General features: G+C 43.1%; 1 protein-coding gene across 1 annotated transcript in view; it reads left to right on the top strand.

Annotated features, from left to right (window-relative positions):
- The first annotated feature begins 2,936 nt into the window (after positions 1–2,936).
- Positions 2,937–16,907, top strand: part of vta1 (vesicle (multivesicular body) trafficking 1) — a 183,779-nt gene continuing 169,808 nt past the window's right edge. The window contains exon 1 of the mRNA XM_043695332.2: positions 2,937–3,093. Coding sequence (XP_043551267.2) covers positions 2,976–3,093 — 118 coding nt within the window. The 5' untranslated portion in view covers positions 2,937–2,975. The remainder of the gene's footprint in view (positions 3,094–16,907) is intronic.

The following is a 16,907-nucleotide window of genomic DNA, read 5'->3' as shown; positions in this document are numbered from 1 at the left end:
ATACCTTATTGAATTCCTTTTAGAAATCTAAATATATTATGTCCACTGATTCTCCGTTATCTATCCAGATTACCATTTCCTTAAATAATTCCATTCAACTTGTCAAGCACCGTTTCCCCATTATGAAGCCATGCTGATTCTGCTCAATTATTTAGGTATTTCTAAATGTTCTGTTATGTAATCCTTTCTAAAAGATTCCAACATTTTGCCCAATTATAGTTGTTATGCTGACTGTCTTTTAATAACTTTTTTTCTTCCTCCATTTTGAATAAGGGTGTTACATTGCCAATTTCCAATCCTCTGGGACTTTTTCAGAATCTAGGAATTCCTAAAAGAGTGCATCCATTATCTCGGTATTTACTTCCTTTAATACCCTTTGATGCACATCATCAGGTAGTGGGATATAGCAATTTTAGGTCCATTCATTCTCCTTGTATATTTTCTTTAGTGATAGTTATTGTATTTATCTCTTCATTTAGTAATTCTGAATGTTATTAAAGTCTTATAACGTGAAGACCAACGCAAAGTATTTATTTAACTTCTCTTCCATTTCTTAGTTCCCCATTATTATTTCTCTATCCTCATTCTCTATGAAAGTCAACTTATGTTTTGACCTTTCTCTTCTTTTTTATATATTTAAAGAAGCTCTTACTGTCCATTTTGATATTACTTGTAAGTTTCCCTTTATTGTTAATATTCAGGTTTTTTTCAGTTATCTTTTGTTGGTTTTTAAAACTTGCCCAATGCTTTAGCTTACCATTCACTTTTGCCACATTATAGTTTTTTTCTTTCAGTTTGACTGCATCCTTGACCTCCTTGATTAACTACGGTTGGTTTATCGCCTTCCTGAAATCCTTCTTTCTTGCTGAGATAGACATCTTTGCTGCGATTCATTAGCTTTTTATCACACATCTGCCATTGTTCATCAACTATCCTTTCTCCTAAACTCCTGCCCCTGTCTCCTCCAACCAACCATTTTCATTCCTTTGTAATAATTCCTTTCTTATGTTCAGCAGAGATATTTCAAACTCTAGTTCCCCTTTCACAAACTGAATGCTGAATTTTGCCATCTGATGGTTGGTGTTCCTTATGGGATCTTTTCCTCTACGTAATCATTTATGTAACCTGCCTCATTACATGTCATTCGATCCAAATTGCTGGCTTCATAACATAGTGTGTTTGGGAACATGGGAAAGGCAAAAGATTTGTGCAATTGTTACTATACTGCTAATCCAGAAACGCAGGTTTAAATCCTGCTATGGTAGATCTTGAATTCAATAAAAATCTGGAATGATTGTCACAAAAAGCCTATCTGATTGGCTAATGCCCCTGAGGGAGGGAAGCTATCATTCTTAATTGCTCTGTCTGGCATCCATGTGACCCCAGAGCCACAGCAATGTGGTTGACTCTTAACTGCCTAGGAGAAAGTGAGGACTGCACATGCTGGAGATCACAGTCAAAAAGTATGGTGCTGGAAAAGCACAGCCAGTTAGGCAGCATCTGAGAAGCAGGAGAGTTGATGTTTTTAGTTTAACTCATCATCAGGAATTTGAGGGGGGCCCCAAGGGAGCTGAGTGATGTGTGGGGTTGTGGGAGTTGGGACTGGGGGAAAGGTAGCTGGGATTGCAATAGATAGATGGAGGTGGAGGTGATGGTGATAGGTGAGAGGGAAGGGTGAAGATGGACAGGGAGGACAGGTCAAGAGGATGGTGCTGAGTTGGAGGTTTGGATATGGGATATTCACTCCACTCTCCACTTTGCCCACTCCAACACCAACCACCTCCATCTACCTGTTGCATTCCCAAACCTTACCCCCAATCCCAACCCCCCCTCATTTACTTCTCAGTCCCCTTGCCCCCCACCCTATATTCTGATGAAGAGCTTATGCTCGAAACATTGATCCTCTAGGTCTTTGGATGCTGCCTGACTGGCTGTGCTTTTCCAGCATTACAATTTTTGCTATGAGTCTTAACTGGGCAATTAAAGGTGTGCAATTATTGTTGGTCCAGTCAACAATGACCACTTCCCATGAATGGATTAAAAATTAACCTGTCTGTAGGAAACCACTCCAGGAATTCTTCCTTGTGGCTACCTTTGCCAATTTGACTTTTCCAATGTCTGTGAAGATTAAAAAACCCCCGTGATTAATGTTCTGCCTTCATTATTTCATGACTTATTCTCAGTCTTACAGTTTCTCTCGTTAGTGTCTTGCTTCACATCGACTGGTGTCTTCTCTCCCATGGAAGACAATGTGATTCAGTCAATTGTATTGTCATGATTTTTCATTGCACTGCAGACTCCTCCAAATCTGATTTCTTGAGAATGTCCAAGTTTAAACACTTTTTCATTGGAAGCTGTGTCTTCCACAGCATTGACCTTCAACTCAATAAGTCCCTCTGTAAGTCACCCATGAAATACCTTTGGTTATGTTACTAGTTTAATAGTGAGATATAAATGTGAAATTTTATTATTTCTGGTTATGTTTAACTGATAATATTTTGACCAATAAAGCAAGTATTGAAATTCAAGCTTGTCAAACCAATCTCTGAATTCTAATTCTATCCAATCCATTTTATCACTTGTTTGTTCCTGAACTTTCATTTCAGTTGCAGGTTGTTGCCTGGAGGAGGCGCAGTGCTTTATGTTGCCGGGTCCTCCGGCCGGGCGGCGGCACTGTGTCAGGGCGGTGTGGTTCGGTTCTCCGGCCGGGCGGCGGCGTTGTAACGCTAGAATGTAGTTGGGTCCTCCGATCAGCAAGAGGCGCTGTGGCCGCAGTGTGTTGCCTGGGGCCGCCGGACGGGCGGCGGCACCGTGTCATCAACAGGGTGTGGTTGAGTCCTCCAGTCTGCTAGTGGCGCTGTGCCCGGAGGATGTAGACAGGTCCTCCGGCCAGTCGGCGGCGCTGCGTCGGGAGGTATGCCACCTGCTCCCGGAAGCGGTTGCTGGGAGGGTTCAGAGCCCTGGTAACGGAGTCGATGGCGTCTGATCCGCTCCCTGTGCTTCCCCCGGCGCCTCAGCAATTCAAACCGATCCAGCACTACCTGCGCACCGCCCAGGAACATGACAAGCGCGATCCGGTGGTGGCTTATTTCTGTAAGTTTGTGAATAATCACACAGCGGGGGATGGGGGATGGGGTACTGTGGGGATGGGGTAGGGGTACTGTGGGGATGGGGGATGGGGTACTATGGGGATGGGGGATGGGGTACTGTGGGGATGGGGGATGGGGTACTGTGGGGATGGGGGATGGGGTACTGTGGGGATGGGGTACTGTGGGGATGGGGTAGGGGTACTGTGGGGATGGGGGATGGGGTACTATGGGGATTGGGGATGGGGTACTATGGGGATTGGGGATGGGGTACTGTGGGGATGGGGTACTGTGGGGATGGGGTACTGTGGGGATGGGGTACTGTGGGGATGGGGGATGGGGTACTGTGGGGATGGGGGATGGGGTACTGTGGGGATGGGGTACTGTGGGGATGGGGGATGGGGTACTGTGGGGATGGGGGATGGGGTACTGTGGGGATGGGGGATGGGGTACTATGGGGATGGGGTACTGTGGGGATGGGGTACTATGGGGATTGGGGATGGGGTACTGTGGGGATGGGGTACTGTGGGGATGGGGGATGGGGTACTGTGGGGATGGGGGATGGGGTACTGTGGGGATGGGGGATGGGGTACTGTGGGGATGGGGGATGGGGTACTGTGGGGATGGGGGATGGGGTACTGTGGGGATTGGGGATGGGGTACTGTGGGGCTGGGGCTGGGAGCTGCCCTGGGCCCTGCCCTCGGACCCTGGGCCCTGTCACCTGGCTCTAGCCCTGAGGACCTGGTCATTTGGCCACAGACTATGGGCCTTTGCCCTGGGTCATCACTGGCCTTGGCCTCTCAAGCTATTCTATTCATCATATCCAGGCATGGACACGCACCTACAACACTTGAACCCTCAGATATTCTGGCTCAGAGGTAGGGACACTACCACTCCACCACAATTGCCCATAATTGCTCTTGTCCCCAGGCTGTGGCCCTTGTTCAGCGCTCGCCCCCTGGGACCTGCATCTGGCCCTGGGTGTTTCTATCCTCGCTTTGGAACGTGTGACCAGATCCCTAATCCTCCAGCCTCTTGAGTTCTGGTCCCGCACCTGGCCTCTGGACGTCTGATACTTTTCAAATAAAAACAGGCATTACTAGAGAAACCCGCAGGCCTGGCAGCATCTGTGGGGAAAAAGCAGAGTTAATGTTTCAGTTTCAGTGACCCTCCTTCATAACAAGGATCACTTGACTCGAAATCTATAGGCCTTTAAACAAAACAACTCAAAGAAGTGTGGATGTTGGAAATCAGAAATTTCTGTAAAATTGCTGCCAGTGTTTCCAGCAATTTATGATTTTGTATTCATCATCCTTTGTTTTATTATTGTGACATGTTCCGGTGATAGCTTTGGAGTTACAGTTTTCTCTTTTCTCGCTCTTCTATGTCATCTTATTCTCTATCCCTCCCCCTGTGGCTATCACTGTTTCTTTATGTATCAATGTATATGTTTATATGACAGTTATGATGTTCATTAATGTTCAGCCAGGGCTTGGCCGTTTGCATCCTCACTTTTGAGTTAGATGATTTTAGGTTCAGTTCTCGAGACTCAAGCTCAGGAATTTTGCTTCACAGTCTTGCATTACCCTGAGGGAGTTCTGCATTTTTTCACAAGTGCTGTCTGCTGGCTGAGATATTAAACTATGTGACTTTAATATCAGAGAGGAACAGGGTAGTTATTCCTTGTGTTCTGACCAATATTACATCGCCACCAAAAGTAATATTGAAAAGAATATCTAATAATTGTCATATTTCTGAGAGTGGCAAATAATTGTGTGCTTTTATTTCTTACATTGCAGCATCCAGTGGACAGGAAAAGTCTTACGTAAATACCATTGCTTTTTGGTGCATTGTAAAGCAGTTGGATTTTCTCCGTTTTCTGGATGTCTACTTTTTTATTCACTTAATCAGAAACTCTCAATTATTAGTTTAAATTTTTTTTCCATGAACCCTGGCGTTTGTTTTAATGGGTATACACTCGGTCTCCCCAATATTTCTCTAGTCTGTTATTTCATTACATGATCATGTGTTTAATTGAGATTTGCAGTGTATTGAGTTGTAATGACAGTATGGTATGTCCTTTGATCCGTGGTAGTTATTGCCCATCTCTATTATGTAGATTCAACAGTTTGCAGTCTTGTCTGTTCTGACCACCAGTGAGGGTGACCTTCTACAGTGTTTTATAGTTGTCAGATGTGGTTATAATATAAACACCTTATGACAGGAAATGAGGTTTTGCAAGAATACAGTTCCTTTTTTTTTTAAACTAATAGGAAAATCATTTTTATTTCAGAGGTAATAAAGGTGAAATTTTTGCTGTTTCTTCAAATAAACAGCTTTTCTTTCTAGTTTAGGTTATGTTTGTCACTGAACTGTATTCTATGGTGTTGGTTACCCAATTACAGCAGATCGTGTGTTAATACCGAGATAGTTATCACTTAGTAGTCTCCACAGTTGTTCCTCCTCCTTTGGGAATGTCACCAGACATCCACTACACCAAGTTTCACTAATAATATTGGCCCTCAGCTGTGAATTTGAGATTGATACGATAATGCTTTTTAGGCAGTGATGTGATGTTGGGTGTGGCTGTCTTGTGATTTGTAAGGAGGTATGGATGAGATGATTACCAGTTTATCCATTGTTCTCTGTTTAAATAGTTGGTAACACTGTCACCCCAAGTCACACAACTGAAACTTCAAGCCTCACTTCAGAGATGTGAGCACATGATTTTTGTAGTTTTGAGTACGTGTAGCTTTGTTGCAGGTGGTTTATAATGCTTTACTTGTCCAGTTCTGAGTGGACCAAAGCTGCACGCTGTAATTTTCCTCTCCCTTCAGAAAGCCATCTCAACCAATTTGGGTGTGCATCACAACTAGCAATATAACAGGTTCTTCCAGCTATACTTAACATACGATAGTGTTTTCACTCTGAGAGTGTGTTGCTGTAGATTTGAAACCTGAATTTCATGCAGAACACTTAATATGATAGACCATGCCAAGGTATTTTACAGGAGCATAATTGGATGAAATTTGGCAATATACATGAGCAGTATTTGGACTGGTGACGGAAAACTGGCTCAGAATTAAATTAAAGCAAAGAGGTATAGGGGACAAATTCTGCAGTGTTAACTCACTTGAATCCATATATTTATGAATTACCTTTCAGGTTTATTTCAGTGTTTAAATTTGATAGTTTTGGTTTTTGAGTTGTCATCAAGATTACTAACATGATAGAGGATGGTTTCTTTGTTTGGTTTTGTCTTTTGGTTCATGAAGATTTTCCTGCTATAAATGGGATAGACAAATGCAACAGGAACGAGGAAAATTACAAATGGAGTGTCAATTGTGATACCAGGCATACAAGAGGTATTAGAGATTCTGTCAGTACACATGCGCATAAGTTGCAATTGATAATTTCTGCTGGTTTGGGAAAGGTGTATTCAATTAATCACCAGAGCATCAGTTTTAGATTTGTTCATTGTAATTAGTTCTATGATTTACTTTTGCTCACCGTACGTGAAATGTTGAGGCTGCAGGATCATTGCAACTAGATAATGGAACACTATTATGTTAGTTTGCAAACACTCCAAGTAGAATGTAACTCAAACCCTTGCTATGCTGTATGACTCTAAAAGCGAGTGATGGTGAATGTGGGAAATTTGAAGTAAAAACAGAAAATATTGGAAATATTTATAAGGTTGAGCATCTCCTCTGCAGTTAAACAGTCACTGACCTGAAACATTAACTGTTTCTTTCTTCACAGATGCTGCCATACCTGATGAGTATACCTAGCATTTCCTATTTTTATCCTAAATAAACATTGTAGTCTGATTCTAGCTGGGTTTATACTGTGAACACTTCTGGTTATTATGAGAAAGCTACATAGCTACTGGATGGTATTTGAGAAATGACTTATGAAGATGGGACCGGACAGGTTATGTTTGCCAGGAAAAAGTGCACAGGCTGGAACTCCTTCCCTTTGGCAAGTGGGAATCCTGATGGAGATTTTAGCATTTTAGAATTCTGAAAGACTTGAAGAAGATAGGCATAGTGCAGATGTTTCTACTTGGAATGTTGAAACTAGAGGTCATAAATATGTGAATTACTGATGTGTGTGATAGGGGTTTCACGAGTAATAAGAATACTCACAGTCAGAGGGAGTGGTTAAAGTAACTAGCACAGGTGTATTTGAGATGTTGAATAAAACATGAAAGGTCGGGTCAGTAGAAGAATATGATGGAATTATATGAAAGGGGATGGGAAAAGACTGGTTTAGAGATAGCATCGATTTACTTGTGAGACATATCTTTGCAACTAAGTTTGATTAGAGTATAAATCTAGGTTCAGCTAAAGTCGAATGCTACATTCACCCTCTACAGTTTTAACATGAATGTGAAGTGGAAGTTGATTTATAGTACTTTTGTAGAATTAATTTGTCTGAAATCTTTGTGATTTAAATCACACCCACTCTACCTAAGTTTACTGGATGGTTTTCATACTGTACTTTACAAACCATCAGCCAATAATTGTGCTAAAATGACATACAAATATATACATTTTGAGCAAAAGTAGCCCTCCCACCTCCTGGAAGCTGCTCTGCCATTCAAGAAGATTACGATTGATCTGTTAGATTTTGAATTCCACCTTATTGTCTGTTCTGGATAACCTTAGATTCTTGTTAGGTAAGGAATCTATCACTGCCTTAAAATTATTCAGTGACCTCGCTTCAACTGCCTTCTGAGACAGTGTGTTCCAAATTTGTACAATCCTCTGGGAGCAGTCAATTTCTCCTCACCTCCGTTCTAAAAGACTGACCCATAATTTTAAAACTGTGCATCTAGTTTTGGACTAACCCAGAAGTAGAAACATCTTTTCCATGTCCATCTTGTCAAGGCCATTCAGGATCTTGTACACTTCAACAAAGTCACCCTTCATTCTTCAAAACTCCAGTGAAAATAGGCTCAGCCTGTGCCTCTTACGTTCTTAAGGCAACCTACTCAGTTTACATATCAATCTAGTAACCCTCCTCTAAAATGTCTCCAAAGCAGACTCCTTCCCTAAAGAAGGAGACCAAAATTGTGCACAGTATTCAAGATGTGGTCTCGCCAATGCCTGTAGAGCTAAAGCGTCACGTACTCTTATGTTCAATTCCTGTCATGATAAAGAGTAGCATCCTATTATCCTTCTTGATTATGTTCCATACCTGGACATTAACCTTTTATGACTTATGCACTGGAACGCCTCAAACCCTCTGCGTCTCCATATTCTGAAGTTAAGAATAACTTCATATCAACTAGTCAGTTCTTCTATAACACAATGGTTGCACTCTTGTGCAACCCGCTTCATAGAAAAATCGTGTTTTAGAAACACCTCTTAAATGTTGATGTTGCATTTGTATTACAGTCAACACATGATTTACAAGTTCACACTTTACCGATAGCGCCCCCAATTCTTCAATGGCATTACAGCAAATTTGCGTTGAGGAAATGTACATTATAGGAGAAAGTGAGGTCTGCATCCAGGGAACAGGAGATTCGACGTTTCGGGCACAGGCCCTTCTTCAGGAATGAGCAGAGAGTGTTCAGCAGGAGAAGATAAAAGGTAGGGAGGAGGGACTTGGAGGAGGGGCGTTGGAAATGTGATAGGTGGAAAGAGGTCAAGGTGAGGGTGATAGGTCGGAGTAGGATGGAGGCGGAGAGGTCAAGAAGAAGACTGCAGGTCAGGAAGGCGGTGCCGGGCTGGAGGGATTCGGCTGAGACAAGGTGGGGGGAGGGGGGATGAAGAAACTGGTGAAGTCCAAGTTCATCCCCTGTGGTTGGAGGGTTCCCAGTCGGAAGATAAGACGCTCCTCCTCCGACCGTCGCGTTGTTGTGGTTTGGTGGTGGATGAGTCCAATGACCTGCATATCCTCGGTGGAGTGGGAGGGGGAGTTGAAATGCTGTGCTACAGGGTGGTTGGGTTGGTTCGTCCGGGTGGCCCAGAGGTGCTCTCTGAATCGCTCCGCAAGTAGGCGGCCTGTCTCCCCAATATAGAGGAGGCCACACCGGCTGCAGCGGATGCAGTAGATGATGTGGGTGGAGGTGCAGGTGAATCTGTGGCGGATATGGAAGTTTCCTTTGGGGCCTTGGAGAGAAGTGAGGGGGGAGGTGTGGGCGCAAGTGTTGCACCTCCTGCGGTTGCAAGGGAAGGTGCCGGGAGTGGAGGTTGGGTCGGTGGGGGGTGTGGATCTGACAAGGGAGTCGCGGAGGGAGTGGTCTCTACGGAAAGCTGATAGGGGAGGGGAGGGAAATATATCCTTGGTGCTGGGGTCTGTTTGGAGGTGGCGGAAGTGACGGCGGATGATGCGCTGTACATGGAGATTGGTGGGGTGGTAGGTGAGGACCAGTGGGGTTCTGTCCTGGTGGCGGTTGGAGGGGCGGGGCTCAAGGGCGGAGGAGCGGGAAGTGGAGGAGATGCGGTGGAGGGCACCGTCGACCACGTCGGGGGGGAAATTGCGGTCCTTGAAGAAGGAGGTCATCTGTGTTGTACGTATTTTGAACTGGTCCTCCTGGGAGCAGATGCGGCGGAGACGAAGGAATTGGGAGAATGGGATGGCGTTTTTACAGGGGGCAGGATGGGAGGAGGTGTAGTCCAGGTAGCTGTGGGAGTCGGTTGGTTTGTAGTAGATACAGGGGGCAGGATGGGAAATGTACATTATAGCAGAACGACCTGTCTGCAACTTTATATAATAACTATAATAACTTTATATAACAACTATGTATCATCCTTCAATTTAGCTACCATGCTTTTACTTCTGTCATGCAAGTCAAGGTAAATTGTAAACAGTTTGAGGGCCCAGGACAATCCTGTGGGGTTCCATTTGTCATATTTTGCCTGCCAAAGGCTCATTTACGTGTACTTTCCATTTGCTGCTAGCAAGCCAATCTTCTAGCCATGCGAATATTTTACCCTTACACCAGGAACTTTTGTTTTTTGCAATAAGTTTTGATGTGGCACCTTTTCAAATACCTTCTGGAAATGCAAGTGCAGTATGTTTACAGGCTTCCCTTTTGTCAAAGCACATGCTATTCCTTCATAGTCTAATAAATTTGTTAAAAATGTTTCCCCTTTCAACAAAGCATGCTGATTCTTCCAAATTATTTTGTTTTCCAAGTGCACAGCTGTAATCTCTTTAATGTTTGATCTCTTAACTCCTTACCATATCAGGCTTCAAGCTACCAGGCTTGTGGTTTCCTGTTCACTGCCTCTCTCCCTCCTTGAATAGAGGGGTTAGATTTGCTACTTTCTAGTCTGATGGAAATATTCCTGAATTTAGGGACCTGTGGAAAATTGATGCCAATGCATCCTACTACTTCATTAGCCTCAAATTGGACTCATCGAAGATCATGCTGTGTTTAATGTTGACAGAATAATTTTCAATTTAGCTGTTTAAACTATTTAAACATTGCCTCTGCTTCCTTAGGAGGCTAAGGAAATTTGGGCATGTCTGAAGAGACTCTTAATAATTTTTAAAGATGCACCATAGAAAGCATTCTATTCAAATGCATCAGAGCTTGGTACGGGAACTGCACTACCCAGTACCATAAGAAACTGCCGAGTTGTTAACACAACCCAGTCAATCATGCACACCAATCTTCCATCCATTGGCTGCATCTACACTTCTCGCTGCCTCGGGAAGGCAGCCAACATCATCAAAGACCCTTGCCATCCCGGTTATAATATCACCCAACCTCTTCCATCAAGCAGAAGATACAAAAGCTTAAACACATACTAACACATTCAAGAGCAGCTTCTTCTCTGCTGTGATTAGACTTCTTAATGAGCCTTTCAAGTTTCAAATTGAAATGTTGACCTTGCTGTTTGTGCACTTTCTCTGCAGTCATAACATTGTATTCCTCGCTCTGTTCTATTACCCGAATGGACTTCGTATGGTATGATCTGCCTGTACTACACGCAAAACAAAATGTTTCACTGTTTAGATACATGTGGTAATAATGAATCACGTTAAATTTTATTCTTGCTGTGATTTGAGTCAGTCAATGTGACTTCGTACAGCTGCACATTGATTCTCTTGGACTCTTAAAGGCACTTTGTGACATTAAATTATGGGTTTTACAAGATCAAACTAACTTACTGTAACTGATCTGGGAAAGTAAAAACCTTTTCACATGAGCCGTAATGAAAATGTGAGCATTACTATTTCTTTAAATTACATGCACTACTCAAAAAGAGAGCAGACTATAAACTTCTATAATCACTGCAGTTTGCTCTAAAGTGTTAGTTGCCTTATCGGCATCACTACTGCTAATTCTTGGGGTAGTTGTGCCATCATAATCTTCCTGCAAAGATGTTCCTCCTTCAGGAAAGTCACCAGGGTTAGATACTGATAACATCAATTCCCAGCTATGAAAGAAGCTTATGACTGCATAGCTTTTGAGGTGAAGATAATAAATTGGTGTGATTTCTGAGCAGTGGTGTGATATTGGTTTTGTGGTTTATGAGAAGCTTTGGCAGGGATTAGTGCCAGCTTATCCATCAATCTCCATTTAGGGCTCAGACTTGGTATATGGTCATTGGTTTAAGCCCCAATCTAGGACTACTTGCTGAGTATCCTTGGTGCTGGAGGAGGGAATTCTATGATGCCATTGGTGCCAAGGTAGTATGAAATGTTTAGTTTTAGTCCTTTTGGATGAACGTAAAAGAGCTCATGGATTTTAATAACAGTAGAGGGGACTATCTTGTTTTATGGCCATTATGTATTCAACAACCGCCAGCATCATATAAAACAAATTCTGCACCTTAAGGGCAGCACGGTGGCTCAGTGGTTAGCACTGCTGCCTTGCCGCGCCAGGGACCCGGGTTCAATTCCTGCCTCGGGCAACTGTCTATGTAGAGTTTGCACATTCTCCTGGTGTCTGCATGCGTTTCCTCTGGGTGCTCTGGTTTCCTCCCACAATCCAAAGATGTGCAGGTTAGGTGGATTGGCCCAAGTTAAATTGCCCATAGTGATAGGTGCATGAGTAGGGGGAATAGGTCTGGGTGGGTTACTCTTCGGAGGGTCATTGTGGACTTGTTTGGTCGAAGGGCATGCTTCCACACCTTAGGGAATCTAATCTAATCTAGTGGAAGATTGTGCACATATTGGCTACGTGGTGATTGGTTCACTCAGTTGGCTGGATGATTGGTTTGCGAATGCAGAATGATGCTAACAGTGAGAGTTCAATTCCTATACTCCCTGAGGGCTGTGTGAAGGCACTGCCTTTTTAACCTCTGCCATCGCCTGAGATGTGATGACCCTCAGGTTAATCTCTTCTCCAACTGTGGCAACATTTGCTTTCACAATGTGGTTTCATTTCAAGAACATTTCGCCACCTGTAAAGCATTTTAGGATTTCCTAAGGGCAATAAAGGTGATGTGTAAACATTTGTTAGTGCTTTATTTTTGTTGTTGTCTTTGTGAATTGGAACTCTACCATTTGTCATTGTAATAGGCTGGAAATCAAGCCCCTTTAGTTCAACTATTCAAAATCCGAAATCACTTGATCAGCTCAGGTTAATAGGAAACATTCTACTTCATAAAAATACCTTTATTATGAGCAATTGTCTTTAACCAATGGAAATTAGGAAATATGAAATGCTGACTTATGTTAAACTCTGCCTCTTCTTATCTCTCTCTGCCATACAAATGGACAAACAAAGATAGGCAAGATATGCATATTAAAGATGGACAGAAAATGTCAGGGGAACAGTTTGACAGCACAGGCTGGACCACAGACGCAATGAGTTGTTTTCTTTCTCTTTCTTTCAATTCTATGATATTGACACATACTTGTCTGCACAACCATGTTCAGTCTTTCACTAATTGGTTGAGAATTTGTCTTTTCATTGAATTAAACACATTGTTTTAATAGAGGATTTGCAGAGAAAAGCAAGTAGAAGTGAGTTAGCTATTACTGGAGACTTTCTCGTACCTCTGTTCAGGAAAGAGCGAGACAAATGTTTTGATGCTTTTGCTTTGAAAGCCATGCTGCACTAGCCCTGCACAAGCCATGATCTAGGGCCAGTCAAAATCTTAATTCAGAACCCAATGGCTCCATTGTGTCTGCTTTTGCTCTTGCTACTCCAGGAAAATGCTAATTGTATAAAACACTCAATATGCTCCACTAAACATTGCAGCCATCTCTTTGCACATCTCCTCAGTTTAAAATAGTACCTTCCTTTTATACATACCAGAAGGAAAGGCAATGAAAGCATGTGGTCCTTACAAACAACCTCCCCCAAGGAGCAACCGTTCTATATGTGGTACCTGATTTCATCATATTTGCCTTCTCTGACTCTGATATTCCAGAAAACTGATTCTAATAATAGATGTCTGACGATTGAAGAACCTCCAAGGCCCTACAGCGTGACGTTGCCATGATTAATGTGTATCAATGGACTGTCGAGACTGAGAAAAATAAACTGGAATAGCATAGGATCCCTACAGGCCAGTCAGCTCATTGAGTGCACATTACCCCTCCACAGCGTGGCCCACCCATCCCCTTTCCCATTTTCCTCCTACTCCATCCCTGCTACTCTGTATTTCCCATGACTAATCCACTTAAGATACACATCCCTGGTCACTATGGGCAATTCAGCATGGCCAGTCCACCTAACTTGTACATGGTTGGATTGTGGGAGGAAATCAGAGCCACTGGAGGAAACCCATGCAGACACAGGAAGGATGTGAAAACTCCACACAGACAGTCACCTGACACTGGAACTGAACCCAACTCCCTGATGCTGTGAAGCAGCAGTGCCACCATGTATTTAGTGAAGATTCTGTAGCTCAGGTTGTGGTTGAAGTTGTTGGTCAGTTCACCGAGCTGGTTGATTTTTCTATGAGCGTTTCATCTCCCTTCTGGGTGACATCTTCAGTGTTGGGTAGCCTCTGGATGAAGCGCTGTCATTGTAATCTGTCCCAAATTTACACAGTTCTGTCTATTGTGGCGGGTGGATCCATTTCCGGTTTTGTACTGTAGTGGTCTGTCACTGGTGTCTATTTCAGCGTGTTTGTTTATGGAACCAGTGGATGAATACCAGGCCTCCAGGAATACCTGAGCTTGTCTTTATTTAGGCTGTCCCAATATGGTAACATTGTCCCAGTTGAATTGGTGTCCTTCATTGTCAGTGTGTATTGATATGAGGGAGGACTGGTCGTCTCATTTTGTTGCTTGTGTATTCTGGTGGCGAGTTTCCTTCCCGTTTTTCAGATGTAATGCTTCTCACCGTTGCTGCGTGGTGTTTTATATATCACATTCGCCCTGGATGTTGTGGATATGGGTCTTTTGTTTTGGATAGTAGCTGGCAAAGTGTGGCTGTCATTATTCCCAGAGGACATAGAACATAGAAGTTTCAGCAATAGTTCTGAAATGTTTCTAATGTAGGGTAGGGTGGTCACTGTGCTGGGGGAGCACAGCTGGTGTTGTTTGTATACCAGGCATTGGCGGATGATGCTGATAGGGTACCCACTATTGGCAAAGACTTTGTATAGTGTTTCTTGCAACAGAACGACACAACCAGTCCTCCCTCATATCAATACACACTGACAATAAAGGACACCAATTCAGCCAGGACAGCGTTACAATACTGGGACTGGCTAAGCAAAGCTGAAAATGTGTTGCTGGTAAATCACAGCAGGTCAGGCAGCATCCAAGGAACAGGAGAATCGACGTTTCGGGCATAAGCCCTTCATCAGGAATCTGGGCTCAGGCTTATGCCCGAAACGTCGATTCTCCTGCTCCTTGGATGCTGCCTGACCTGCTGCGCTTTACCAGCAACACATTTTCAGCTCTGATCTCCAGCATCTGCAGACCTCACTTTCTCCTGGCTAAGCAAAGCCAAGTTTGGGAATTCCTGGAGGCCTGGTATTCATCTGCTGGTTCCATAAACAAACACGCTGAAATAGACACGACAGTACAAAACCGGAAATAGATCCACCCGCCACAACAGACAGAACTGTGTAAATTCGGGGCAGATGGCAACAGTAACACTTCATCCAGAGGCTACCCAGCACTGAAGATGTCACCCAGGAGGGAGGCAAGAAAATCAACCAGCTCGATGAACCGATCAGCAACTGCAATACAATGGATCAGGTTCCAAATGAAGGCTGCTCCTTGGGATTGCTCCAACCTTACTTGTGTTTTGCCCCCAGTTCATGTCAACTGCTGCTAAGAAGACTTTTCCATCATTGAAAGCCCAAGCTTAACAAAAAAAAACTTTCAGTTCTCGTATTGGAATCCAGGGTGAATAATAATTTTCCTCTGGGATATTGGTGTCACTGGTAAGGTTAGTATTTATTGCCTGTTCTTCATCGCCCTTGAACTGAACCACATTTCAAAGGGCAGTTTAGCATTAAGTACATTGTTTTGGTCTGTAGACTTTGAAGGCCAGACTAGGTACGGATGACCGATTTCCTTCCCTAAGAGCCTTTCGTGAACCAGATGTGTTTTTACAACAATCAATAAACACCATTGCTTATTTGTTTTAATAAATTTAATTTCCATTAACTGCTGTTGTGGCATTTGGGCTCAGGATATTAACATTGATCTCTTGATTATTAGTATAATGACATTCCCATTGCACTACTTACCCTCCTAAGCGTGATTAATACCAATTTTAAAACAATGCGCTTTTCCTTCCATCTGTTTGTGCACCCCAACAAGAATTATCTGCTCATGTTTCCATACCTTTCTCATTCAGAACATTACTACCTCCATCTCATCTGCACTTTACTTAGCTATCAATATCTGCCTCCAGTTCTTTTCTGCTACTATAAAGCAAGGGAACTGTTAACACACCTGTCTTCCTGTGAGTGAGTGTGTTCTCGTTTTGAGTGCCTGTGAATCTACCTATTGTGTTTGTATGCAGAGAGTGTGTTTGACCTGTAAATGTGCTTACACCATTTGGAGGTCATCACCTCCCCATCCCATAACCTAGCCTCTAACTTGTTGGCAGGTGAATCAACTATCTGGATTAAGAACAGAAATCTGATCTCAACACTTAAAAGGATATTACAATGCTATTGGATGTCCCAATTGTGCAATTACTCTATAGTACAAAGTTAAATATAACCAATATTATTGTGGCTCATTCGAGCACTCCAAACAGTTTAAATGGTGTGATTCATTCCCAGGAGCTTGCTATCTATAGCTGTCTGTTTTGATGTTCAGCAGTGGCTGAAAATAGAAACTCACCCACACGGTTTCCACCTGTATTTATTGTTTATGGGCTAATGCTAGCTGTGGTATCTTTTCAAGGTTGCAATTCATTCCTGCTTCAGAACAGAAACTGTGTTGTTGCAACTACAGGTTGTTCTGCTATAACGTGACAGTTGTATTCGTCTGTGATCTTGTGCTATAGAAAATTGCGCTATGAAAACTGCTATAGAAAATTGCACTGTAGAAGATCGCTAATAAGAAAATCGCTACACCCGTTCAGTAGAAAGTTTGTATTATCCACACAATGTCCACAATTTGTCAATCGTGTTATAACAGAATGACCTGTAGTGTGTTGTCCTCTACAAGAAACCGATGCCAGCCATCTCACCAAGTCAGCACTAGCTTCCCCCATCATTTCACATTGCTGTTTTTTGCCAAACTTTATGCTCAATCATAATGTGCACATGGTATGGACATGATTCCAGTTGTCATGTGTGAGCTACTGTACATAGATCAACTTGTCAACTCTTAACCGTTGGTGAACAGTGGCCTGAAAGTGCCTTGATGGGCAGGTAAACACATCTGGAGCACCTGATAGCCTGCACACTGACTATAGGTGATAGA

This window comes from Chiloscyllium plagiosum, unplaced genomic scaffold (assembly GCF_037043375.1).
Source record: "Chiloscyllium plagiosum isolate Xiang-an unplaced genomic scaffold, Cpla_swu_hap1 HiC_scaffold_10, whole genome shotgun sequence".
Taxonomy (NCBI): Eukaryota; Metazoa; Chordata; class Chondrichthyes; order Orectolobiformes; family Hemiscylliidae; genus Chiloscyllium; species Chiloscyllium plagiosum.
The sequence above is the reverse complement of the archived record's forward strand: the minus strand, read 5'-3'. Positions and strand labels throughout refer to the sequence as shown.